The sequence below is a fragment of the Rhincodon typus genome, chromosome 22, assembly GCF_021869965.1.
Source record: "Rhincodon typus isolate 14 chromosome 22, sRhiTyp1.1, whole genome shotgun sequence".
Classification (NCBI taxonomy): domain Eukaryota; kingdom Metazoa; phylum Chordata; class Chondrichthyes; order Orectolobiformes; family Rhincodontidae; genus Rhincodon; species Rhincodon typus.
Window position 1 is genome coordinate 33576417 of NC_063353.1, and position 12853 is coordinate 33589269.

Here is a 12853-nt window from a genome sequence, read left to right on the forward strand (position 1 = left end):
TTTCTGATGAAGGGTCTAGGCCCGAAACGTCAGCCTTTCTGCTCCTATGATGCTGCTTGGCCTGCTGTGTTCATCCAGCCCTGCACCTTGTTGTCTCGGATTCTCCAGCATCTGCAGTTCCTACTATCTCAGGTCAGATGGGATGTCTGGTCGGCGAAGGGTCTGTTTCCATGCTGTATGACTGCATGACTCTTAATATGTATCACGTACTAGAAATTCACCATGTGAAAAATAATGGTGAATTTGCATCTACTTGCACATTGATATTATGTACATTTGTTAATGCTTCTGCACTCATATCACATATTTCAAAATTGCTCTCTGAATTTGCATAAAAAAACATCCTAAGATGTTTCAAAGGAATGCTGAAAAGCAAAATTAGATAATTTATGCTAGATTTTTATTGTCAGGATGGATACCTCGAGTTGGGAAGTTAACCAACTAGGCAGTCCTACCTTGGTTTTAATGAACCCATTAGTCCCAATTTTCACTCTGGAAAGGCAAGGGCAAAATAAATCCATGTCTGTCGACACCTAGAGGTCGGCAAGTACAGAGACAGGCCAGTGAGAAGAAATGCCTCGGTTATCTGAGACCTTGTTCAGATTTTTTTAGAAGTTGTCAGAGTGTCTATTCTACATTCCTCTCCCGCCCTCATGCTCCCTCAAATCCCCATAGTGCCCATTTGCTTTTAAATGGCCTTTACCTGCTTCTATTCCTTATGTTCTTCCTACATCCAACATTGAACATTAGCACTTCTGGAGTTGTTGGAAGAGTTTGAAGGTATATTTCCATGTCACCAAAGACCCATTTCTGAAGCCATCTTCCCTGAACAGTAGTCAGTGTTAACAAACCTTAGGCAGTGTATCTGACCACTTTCTGTTTGCTGATTACAGGATGGATACATTGACTTCATGGAGTATGTGGCTGCCCTTAGCTTAGTCCTCCGAGGTAAAATGGAACAGAAACTGCGCTGGTACTTCAAACTGTATGATGTGGATGGCAATGGCCGTATTGACAGGCATGAACTGCTCAACATCATTAAGGTAAGGACGTACTGATATTTATCAGAAAATAAATTCCATTATTAAGATTGCAGGAGGCAGTGAGAATGACTGATTCCTGCTCCTCAGATGTGAGCCAACAAGTGGATTGCATAAGGCATGCATCGTAGAAACAGATTTCTGATGAAGAGTCACCAGACTCGAAATGTTAACTCTGCTTTCTTCCCACAAATGCCGCCAGACCTGCTGAGTTTTGCCAGCAATTTCTGTTTTTGTTTCACAGAACCAGACCTTTGGGCCCAATGAATCTAAGTTGGGATTTCTACTCCAGAAATGTCTTCTCAATCCATCTCAGCTTTTCAATATCTTTTTCTATTACTTTTTCAGTCGTGCACCTGCTAGTTTCTTTTTGGAAGCCTCTAAGTTATTTGCCTTATACAACTCCTGGGATAGCAAATTCTTACCACTGACTGAGTAAAGAAAATACTCTTTATTTCCCTATTGGATTCCTGATCATGTATTTATGGCACCTTATTTCTCCTTTTTGTTAACTCATGTTCATCTAAAGTGATTGTAGAGACTGATAGAACTATCTTCCATCCATGAATTAGGAGATATTGTATCAGCTTGGCACAGTTGATAATGCTTTTTCTCTCTCAGTCAGAGGTTGTAGGTTAAAACCCCAATCCAGATCATAAGTTCATAATCAAGGTTGACACTCCCCAGTGCTACACTCAGGGAATGTTGGATTGTCAGGCATGCTGTTATCAGAAGAATATCCATTAAAATGGAGGCCTTCTCTCCCTGATCATATGGTGATGAATAATCTCATTTCTCCATTGGAAAAGGAGCCAGGATCATTCCAAGTGTCCTGATCAACAGTTTTCTCTTAAACATTTGGCAATTTGAGATTCCTATTGTGGAAAGGCTACCACATGTCCCTATGTAATAAGTCTGCTCTGAAAAAGGTAACTCATTGAATGAGGCACTTTAAGATATTTTTGGCAATTGCAGTGCGCTATATGAATGGAAGCATTATGTTACTGTCGTTTTCCAGGTAAAGCAGTTAATACTGAAGCAAATGACATGTTTAATGCACTGGATGAATATCTGGCTGACACTGAACTGAGTATTAAATAGAGATAGAAGCAATGTGATTATGTGTGATGGTTCCTGAAACACAGGAACATAATAAACAAGTCAAGAACCAGTCAATGGCGAGCACAGAAGAATGCAGATTAGATGGGTATATTTGATTTGTTTCTGAATAGAGAGTTAAGCATCAGGAAACTCCATGATAAAATACTTCATACATCATCCATAAAAGGAACTGATTTGCTGGGCTGGTGAGGTGAATGGTGTTTCTCATTTCATGCTTGTTTATATCATTTAATAAGCCTTTGGCCATCGAAGAACTGAGAAAATGAATCACCTTCAATGATTCCTTTAAGAATGTACACCTTTTGACTGATTAAAAACAATTGTAGAAATTTCAACATAAAGAAAGTTTTTTAGCCCATCATGAATATACTAGTTAAAAAAAACCCCGAAAGAACTGTGGATGCTGCAAATCAGGCAAAAAACAGAAGTTGCAATTGTAGAAATTGCAACACAAAGAAATTTTTTTAGCCCATCATGAATATACTAGTTAAAAAAAACGAAAGAACTGTGGATGCTGTAAATCAGGCAAAAACAGAAGTTGCTGGAAAAGCTCAGCAGGTCTGGCAGCATCTGTGAAGAAAAATCAGAGTTAACCCTACGGGTCTGGTAACCCTTCCTCAGAACTGCCACATCTTCCATTGGAACTATCCACTTTAACTTCACTCCCTGCCAGTCCCAAATTTTATTTCCTTTTCAAATCTTTGTCTGATTCCCTTTAGCTAATACTATAGCTTCTGCCTTAGCATTCGCTTGTGACTAAACAAGCCATGATCTAATCAGTCTCTTTATGTAAATATTTTGTCCAACTCCACCCTTCATTCCTTCAGCCATAATCCTCAGTCTGTGCCCCATGTTATTTTCCAATTAGTCCAAGCAAATCTTTCACTGTTAACACCCATGAGACCTTTTCCAATCCCCAATTAAGCAAACCCCCATCAGCTTGCCCATAAATGTTAACCATCTCTGTTATAGTGAAGAAATGTCAATTTTCAAGTCTTTTTTTAATTATTATAATCTCTCACTTCTGGTATGCCTGTCACTTAATAACGTGTCTGTGGTTCTGATTTGTAATCACAGAAATCACAGAAACCCTACAGTGTGGAAACAGGCCATTCAGCCCAACAAGTCCACACTGCCCCTCCAAAGAGCATCCCACCCAGACCCATTTCCCTACCCCTACATTTTCCATGTCTAACCCACCTAACCTAAACATCCCTGAACACTACTGGCAATTTAGCATGGCCAATCCACCTACCCTGCACATCTTTGGACTGTGGGAGGAAACCGGAGCACCCAGAGGAAACCCACGCAGACACAAGAATGTGCAAACTCCACGCAGACAGTTGCCCAAGTTCCCCGGCGCTGTGAGGCAGCAGTACTAACCACTGAGCCACTATGCCACTCTAAATATTATCATTTTCACTCCTAGGCTATCCGTGCCATTAATGGTTGTGAACAGGATTTGTCGGCAGAAGAGTTCACAAACCAAGTCTTTGACAATATTGATGTTAATGGAGATGGTGAGTAAGTTTTCTGTTCTTCATTTGCATTCTTTCCTTGTCCTCTCCTAAACTCAAAGCCTCATTGCATGAGACCCCACAAACAATGATTGTCGCTGCTTTTCCCAACATCTTTTCATGTGTTAGCATGGTGTTCAGCATAGTTACTTGATTGCTAAAGGCATTGCAATGTACCTGATCCTGTTATTCATCAGAAAGCTGCAGATGGGCAGCTCCAGCGTTTATGATGGTGATCAGGACTGGGAAACAGGACATTAATTTCAGCACTTCCCTGTCTGTCCCAGCTGCGATCACTCAACCTGTGAAGATATAAGCGGCCAACCTAGGGACTGTTATGGTGCAGCTCCTGCTGCGGGGCTAATAGTTCTCTGGTTCAAGTCCCACCTGCTCCAGCGGTATGAAGCTATGTCTCTGAGCAGATTGATTAGAAAATATCGAAGAGTCCAACCTGAGGACTCCTGGGGTGCAGTGACAGTGACCCTGCCTCTGATCTAGGAGGCTCGGGTTCAAGTCCGACCTGCTCCAGAATTGTGTCATAATGTTGCAGGACAGGTTGATTAGAAAATATGAGTCCAAAGATCCATCTGGTGCAGTAGTAGTGCCCTTCCCTCTGGATTAGAAGGGCTGCCTTCAAGTCCCTCTTGTTTCAGAGGTGTGTCATATATGTCTGAACAGGTTGATTAAAAATATCTAACAATCGGACCTGATTCAGGTGGTTGTTGATATAACCCTCAAGCAATCAGAGCAGTCCTTTCCGTTCATCCTTCATCTACTATAGATGGTTGTACTTTCAGCTTCCTGGGCCAAATGTTTCAGAATCCTCTCATAGTCTATCTCAGTCTCGACGCATCCTTCTCCTTCATCAATATCCATGTCTTTGGTAAGGCAAATCTGAGCTCATTGAAATGCTTTGAAAAACTTTTATACATTAAAGCTACTGTGTCAAAGAAAATTGTGATTCTTCATTTATTTTGATTGATAGCAATGGTTAAGAGAGGAAATTGACCAGGACATTGAAAAACATCTTACTTTGTCCAGATAATCTCATTGAGTCTAACTTCATCAATGGTGGCTTTCTCTCATCTCTGATTCAGAAGATCACAGATTTTTAAAGCACAGAAAGAGGCCATTTGTCTGCTCTGGGTCTCTGAATAAGTAAATCATTTAATGCCATTCCCAGGCCTTCTTACCACAACCGTGCAAACTCTTCCTTTTCATACAACAGTCTAATTCTCTTTTGAATGTTTCAATTGAATGTGCCTCCAACACTCAGAAAATGCACTCTGCTATGTAAGAGGTATTGCTTACATAGCCAATTATTTTAAAATTGTATCCTGTCATTTTCGATTGTGAGTTAAATTCCCACCGCAATGACAACCACAAAATTGAGATTGATGTTTCAGTGTAGTGCTGCAGGAGTGCTGCACTGTCAGAGTTACTGTCTTTAGGATGAGATGTTAAAAAGAGGTCCTGCTTCCACTCTTGAGTGAGATGTAAAAGATCCCATGTATATATTACTTCCCAAACAAAGCACGGGATTTCTCCCCAGTGTCAGGAACAATGCTCAATCCCTGAACAGATATCAAATTATCATTTTTTGGGAGCTTGCCGCATACAAATGGGCTGCAATGTTTTGTACATTACAACAGAAACTTCAGTTTGAAAGCACTTCATTGGCTAGAAATGCTTTGGGACAACCCGTGATTCTGAAAGACAATTTATAAACAAGCCAAATTTAATTGATTGTGCAAGTTAAATCACCTCTTTCCTTCCAGCGTGTCTGCATCTTTCATTATCTGCAAACTTGAACTATTTTCCCTTTCACTATGTTTTGTTTACAGGAGAACTTTCTCTTGAAGAGTTTGTTGAAGGATCCAAGAAAGACAAAGAGTTTTGTGATGTGATGATGAGTAGTCTAGACCTCACTCACATTGTTACAATGATTGATAATCGAAGACACAGTGTGTAAAAAGGAAATGGACAGAACTTCAGACGAACATTAGTTATAACCCGAAAACTATTAACACACACACACACACACACACACACAGTATCACAGAATCATACCTGAGCTTCGTTCTTAGATATAATTGGACTTGGAATAAAAACTACTTATTCCAGCATGGGTAAGATGATCATTCTTCAGTAATAGAAACCGTTCTGTTAGTCTAATGCACAGCTTCAATCTGAAAAGAAGAACCTGAGTACAGCTTGCATTCTGACACAAGCATTATGGAAAGAGCTTCACAAGATGCCCTGGCTTGGAGCTATAGGTCTGCTGGCTGACAATTATAAGCAGTGACTCCACCTTTGACCATCCATAACAAGATGGCATGAAAGGGCATTGTAGAACTGGAGCTCAATCAGAGCTATTGAAATATTTTTAATGATCTTGGAATGGATGTATATACACCGTATGTGAATAATGCTTCAACCTGACACTGTCCTGCATGAATGACCTCTGTTTTGTAAAACTGCTTTCCCCTCAATGCATAAAGTGACCATACAGCATCACCAACCCTGAAGCTACCTTTGTCCAATTTCAAGAGTGAGGGGAGGACCCATTTATCAGTACGTCACTCAACTACAAACTGTGATTTATTTCTGTAAAGTGAAGGATGTAATGGACAGGATTTATTATATTTTAAAAAAACTTTGTGATTAAAATATTTTTATTAATTCTGATAGAGTGGATGGATTTAGCAATGCTTAGTGAATGTATTATCACCACTACATTTCATCTCTAAGTTGGTTCATTGACACCTCATGCATACCCAAGTTGAATGCTATTTAAAATAGTAATAAGCAAAAAATAACACTCATTGCCTTCTAACTACACCCTGTGCTACAGGCCAGATTGGTGGAAAATCAGGCTTAAAAAATGTTTTTAGGTGGCTCTGAATTCAAGATGTTTTACAAAATCAACAGACTTTTTAAAAATTTGCCTATGGGACATGGGCATCACTGCCTGGCCAACATTTATTACCTGTTCCTAGTTGCCCTTTTAAATGTGAGTGAGCAAATGGAATATTGTCCGTCATTGCTGGAGGAATGGGGTTTAAAAATAGGGAGGTTATGCTGCAGCTGTATAGGATTCTGGTGAGACCACACCTGGAGTACTGTATACCATTTTGGTTTCCTTACTTGAGAAAGGATGCACTGGCACTGGAGGGGGTGCAGAGGAGATTCACTCGGTTGATTCTGGCCTTGAGAGGGTTGCCCTTTGAGGAGAGATTGAGTAGACTGGGACTATAATCCTTGCAATTTAGAAGAATGAGGTGTGGATCTTATAGAAACATATAGAATTATGAAAGGAATTGAAAAGATAGAAGTGGGAAGGATGTTTCCACTGGCAGATGATTCTAGAACTAGGGGGCATAGCCTCAAAACAAGAGGGAGCAGATTTAGGATTGAGTTGTGGAGGAACTTCTTCACCCAAAGAGTTGTGAATCTGTGGAATTCCCTGTCCAGTGAAGCAGTTGAGGCTAAATTATTGAATGTTTATAGATTTTGAACAGTAAAGGAATTGAAAATTATGGTGAGCAGGTACGTAAGTGGAGCTGAGTCCACGAAAAGATCAGCCATGATCTTATTGAATGGTGACGCAGGCTCAATGGGCCAGATGACCTACTCCTGCTCCTGTTTCCTATGTTCTTATGGTGGTGAGCTGCCTTCATGAACCGCTGCAGTCCACATACAGGTAGGGCCTTGACTGGACAATGTGCTGCATAATGCTAGCATGCTGTCTCCACACAACTAGGGCAGGCAAAGAGAGGATACAATGGATGCTGACAAATTGGGAGAGTTGGAGCAGTCTTCCAAGGATGAGAAACATCAACTTGAACATGATACAGCGCAGTTGCATAAGGTGCTACAAGTCAAACCTGACTGAATTGACACCCAGTTGCAGTAGATGAGAGCTGGTACAGTGATCACTCATTGACTATTGGTGCTTGACTTGCAAGATGTTTGTTTCTCTTCCGAGAGGTAAATGCAGCTTCTGTTTGATTGATTTCTGGTGACTTCCCTAGACTAGATACTTCAGCTGCCTAAAATAGGTAGCCAAATATTCACGAGAAATTTTAAAACCATTTTAAATTTTAGCAAGAAACAACAATTTGGATATGATACATGAGCTAACTCATAGACATGAAAAGTATAAAACCATGACAGTTAAGAGCAGTTCATTAATAACAAAGGTCAAATGGGTTGTTGGCAGTGTGTTCGTTTCTAGGTTGTGATGGGAGCGTTCTGCTCTCTAGCTGAAGTGTTAGAGATCTCTTCCCGTGGTCTTTCTCCATTTTACCTGGTCCATTTTCCATCTAAAGAAGACAGCTGCTTGACGAGGGCTGGCCCATGATTCTGAGTACTCAATATACTCTGGGCAAAATTTTTATTGGGATCGGGGTGATTTGACCTATGGTGAGATGTGTCGCAGAACCAGGCAACAGAAGCACAAAAACTCTTCTGAATGTCAAAATAATCTTTTTTGCTTTTCGCAAATGGTGCAGCAAGATTCTTACTAGACAGCAATAAGATCACAACTGGCACTCATTATTTATTATTAAACACTTTGTTAATGCCACAACTCACCTCGTTAATATTCAGGCTTCAACCTTACCAAAGTCACCAAACCAACTCAGGCAGTGGGAAAACTCGGCATGCAAACCTGAATGGGTACCTGGTGGATTCAGCTTGCAGCTTGCTCTGACCAACCTCCATGTGAGACACTGGGCACCAACATCTCAGGTCGTGCTCCTTGGGCACCAATCACCCACACTCCACATCCATGGACATTGGCATATGAACCCTCAGAGCACAACTCTGATCCATTTACATGACTTTTCCGCATTTTAATGCTGTACCAGCAACTATCACTGTAAGAAAATTTCTGCTATACTAATTAGTTCTTCAAGATTTTCACACTATTCCATGAAAAATATTAGTTATTATCAGTCCAGAGATAGTAGGAACTGCCGATACTGGAAAATCTGAGAATTTTTTTCTGAAGAAGGGTCCAGACCCGAAACGTCAGCTTTCCTGCTCCTCTGATGCTGCTTGGCCTGCTGTGTTCGTCCAGCTCTACACCTTGTTATCTCAGTTATTATCAGTCCTTATTTTTTGCACAAGGAAGTGGAGGAGGAGATTCAATTAGAGTATAAATACTGCCATGAACTAGTTAGACTGAATGCCATACTTCTGTGCTGTATAATTCTGTATATTCTATGTAATGAGTGGAGGTATGCCCATGTTATAGAAACAAGTCACTGAAAAATATTGAGTGGAGTGTGAAGCAATTGTATCAAGGTCAGCCAGGTGGACCTCATAAAATATGAGCTCCTTGATTGGGGCTGTTAATCTGGTCCAATCAGGGAATCCTGGCTGACAGATAAAAACAGGAGTGTCAGACATCCTGTTCACACCGAGAGCTGGCCCTGAGGGAACTGAATCAGGGGAAAGGGGTCACCATGTGTAAATAAAAGCTGACTTGGTGACAGGATATCAGCCTCTGTGGAGGTATTTCAGCGATGATGGCAGACATTCATGAAGAAATTCACTTGCAACAGTCGTCTTTGATTGGTGTATGATTTCAGGCATCTTGCTGTTATTTGGGAAGCATAACTCATTCCATCCTGCCATCAGACTGCGCCCAGTATGTGGAAAGAATGCATTATTTTTTCCAGACAAATGCCATTAGGACAGATGAAAAGCAATGAGTAATTCTCCTGTCAGCTTGTGAAACCGCAGCTTTTTCTGTTATTCAGAGCCTAACTTTCCCTGAGGCACCAGATGCTAAATCCTGTCAAGAGTTAACAGATTTATTCAAGGAATATTACGACTCTAAGCCTCCTTTAATTCTGAGACACTATTGGTTTTACTCGACAGGGGAATTTGTCAGGATTTTTGACTAGGTTCGGATGACTAGTAGAGGCATGTGACTTTGGTTCAACCCTTAATGAGATGCTGAGAGACTATTTATTATGTGGGATTAATGATGTAACCATGCAAAAGTGCCTACTGGCTGAAGCCCAACTTGACTTCAAACATGCACTACAACTGGCTTTATCACTGGCAAATGGATCATATGAGTTGCAGGGTATTCCAATGGAAGTGGACACCTTTACCAGTCTGACTGAGCTTACAGGACACACTTGAGTGAAGGCAATTGTATAGCCTCACTTAGGACATATCCTGAACAGAGGGACTCTGGTCAGCTGACAATAAAACCCCAAAGCAAAGCCAAGCCTTGGCCAAACAGTTAAAATTTTCTTAAGGATCCGGGTTGGCAAGCCATTCAAGTTTCTGCCAGAATGTGGGCTTGAAACAGCAAAAAAATCCCACTCAACCTAAATTGAGTAAGAGAACTTATCGGCAGGTATCCAGCAGAGTGCACACCCTGAAAAGTCCACCTACATCTAGTTTGAAACAGTGAAATTGTTTAGCAACATCCAAATCAGATCCAATCAAAATAAACATCAAATGAAATGGTCACCTGGTTCTAATGGAGGTCGATGCCGGTGTGGCTATTTCAGTGATTGCAGAACCAGTCTTTTAACAAAATTCTTTCTGGACTCCAACCCTTAAGTTTGTGCAATACCTCAGTTGGACTGAGATCATATGCTCGGGAACAGTTACAGATTAAGTGTACAACTTCAGTTCCAGTCTCTTTATGAGACGCAGCTGGTTCAGTTAGCACTGGTTGTAGCAAAAGGCTCAGGCCCAAACTTGATGAGTCAAAACTGGTTGAGAAAGATTCACCATGATTGGCTCAAAATTTTTCAATTAGAACATGGCAGCCTGAGTGAAGTTCTAATTAAATACCTGGAGGGTTTTCAGTAAGGTCTAGGGACTATCAAAGGAGCCAAGGTCACTTTGCATGTTGACCAGGAAGCAATTCCACGATTCTGCAAGGCCCACCCAGTTCCATTTGCCTTACGTGCAAAAGTAGAGGCAGAAATCAGAAGGCTTGTTTGCGAAGGAATCATTGAACCAGGCCAGTTTGTGGAATGGGCAGCACCGGTCGTACCAGTCTGTTCGCCTTTGTGAGGATTTTAAACAAACAGTGAACTGCTTTTCACAGCTGGGTCAATACCCAGTCCCTCACATAGAGAATTTCTATGCAAAGCTGGCAGGGGGGCTGTCCTTCATGAAGCTGGACATGAGCCCTGCATACTTACAATTGCGGTTAAATGAGGATTCAGAGAAGTATGCTGTAATTAATACTCATAAGGGTTTGTATTAATATAAGAGACTATCATCTGGGGTATCATCAGCCTGTGTAATTTTCCAGCAGATAATGGAGAATATTTTACCCAGGGTCACCATTTATCTAGATGACATGCTAATAACAGGGAAGACCAATAAGGAACACTTAAGAGAACTTAGACATAGTCCATAGATATTTCTCGCAGGCGGGCATATGCCTTAGAAGGGATAAACATGTGTTCCAGGCACGGCACCTGACCTACTTGGACTACAGAGTCAACAAGACTGGGCTACACCCATTGGAAGATAAAGTGAGGATGATCAAAGGTGCTCCAGTTCCCACATCTGTACCAGAGCTTATGTCTTTCCTTGGGCTGGTGAATTATTATGGAAAGTTCATACATAATCTGGCCTCCATCCTGACACCTTTGCATCAACTATTTAAAAGGGTAAGCCTTGGAAATGGTCACATAGCCAAGCCATTGCTTTCATGGAAGTGAATAAATAACTATCATCTTCTAAGGTGTTGGCACACTATGATTCCAAGCAATTTCTGGTATTGACATGCGATGCCTTCCTGTATGGCATTGGGGTCAGATTAGCTCATGGGTGGCCCAGTGGAAGGGAACGCCCAATAGCTAATGCAGAGCATAAATATGCCTAGATAGAGAAGGAAGGTTTGGCAGTCATATTTGGAGTCAGGAAGTTCTACCAATATCTTTATGGATGTATATTTGTAATTACAGTAGGTCTACTTATATAGGACAAGACAGTGCCACCCATAGCTTCAGGCCAAATTCAGCAGTGGGCTCTAATACTAAGTTCTTTTAATTAATTACAAGTTGGAACACCATCCAGGAGAGCAAGTAGTAAATGCAGATGTATTGAGCCACGTCCCGCTGGCACATATACCACTGATGGTATCGTCACTGGAAGAGTCCGTAATAGTTTTAAATTTTCTGGACACTCCTCCAATCACAGCTGACAATATCAGACTTTAGACCCAGAAAGATCTGGTCCTGGCAAGACTGAAACAGCTGGTGGCAAGGGGGAAAACCAAAGGACCAGATTAAGAGCCCCAGTCAGGGAGTCCTGGCTGACATTCTGTTCAATCTGACAGTTAGCTCTGAGGGAGCTGGATCAGTGTCAAAGACTCTCCACATCGAAAGAAAGTTGACTTGGTGATGGGATACCAGCCTCTGTGGAGTTATTTCAGAGTCTGCAAATTGAGTTGAGAGAGTATGCTGCTCTGAGTTTAAGAGAGATGGTCAGAAGGTGAACATTAACCTGGGGAGATGTGGAGCAACGAGTTGGTAGTGTTAAAATTTAAGGTGAGAAAATGGATATGTGGGATTGAGGAACATTGTAAGAAAGTGGATAAATTGAATTTGGAAGTGTCAAAAATATCAGAAATGTATTGGAAATGCCCTGTTAGGTTAATGTGATTTTCCAATTGTATATTTTTCATTTATATAACATGCACAGGCAGGTTTTATGTAAATGTTTTATTAGTTTCTTATCTACAATAATGAAATATAACTAGGTTTCCCATATTATAAATTTATCCTACTCACTTTCAAAAAAGCTTGTAAGCCCCATATCCAATTCACCCACTTTTAGTTTTAATCCCAAAATTATAAACCATGCCTTTCATTCATGATATAGGTCAGACCTAATACCATGATGCACATTTTAACAGAGGAGCTTAGTTAGTTATCCATTACTTCATATGGAATATGAATTATTGTAAAAAAACTGACAGTTTGAACCTTTCATTATCTCTCAACCCAAGTAGTCAGCCCCATTCATTGAGGTAAAGTTATCTAATCTCCAGAAGTGCTGCCTCTGTAACTTCATTGGGGTCTATGTCCCCTTTAAACTGGTCTTCATGCGCTAACCTCCAGTCACACAATATTCTCTCACTTGGTGGTTTGGCTAAGTGGCTAATCTGAACAAGATGTCAAT

General features: G+C 40.9%; 1 protein-coding gene across 1 annotated transcript in view; it reads left to right on the forward strand.

The window, feature by feature from the left end:
- Window positions 1–6361, forward strand: part of guca1a (guanylate cyclase activator 1A) — a 10083-nt gene extending 3722 nt beyond the window's left edge. The window contains exons 2-4 of the mRNA XM_048610115.1: window positions 894–1043; window positions 3592–3682; window positions 5524–6361. Coding sequence (XP_048466072.1) covers window positions 894–1043; window positions 3592–3682; window positions 5524–5651 — 369 coding nt within the window. The 3' untranslated portion in view covers window positions 5652–6361. The remainder of the gene's footprint in view (window positions 1–893; window positions 1044–3591; window positions 3683–5523) is intronic.
- Window positions 6362–12853: the final 6492 nt, after the last annotated feature.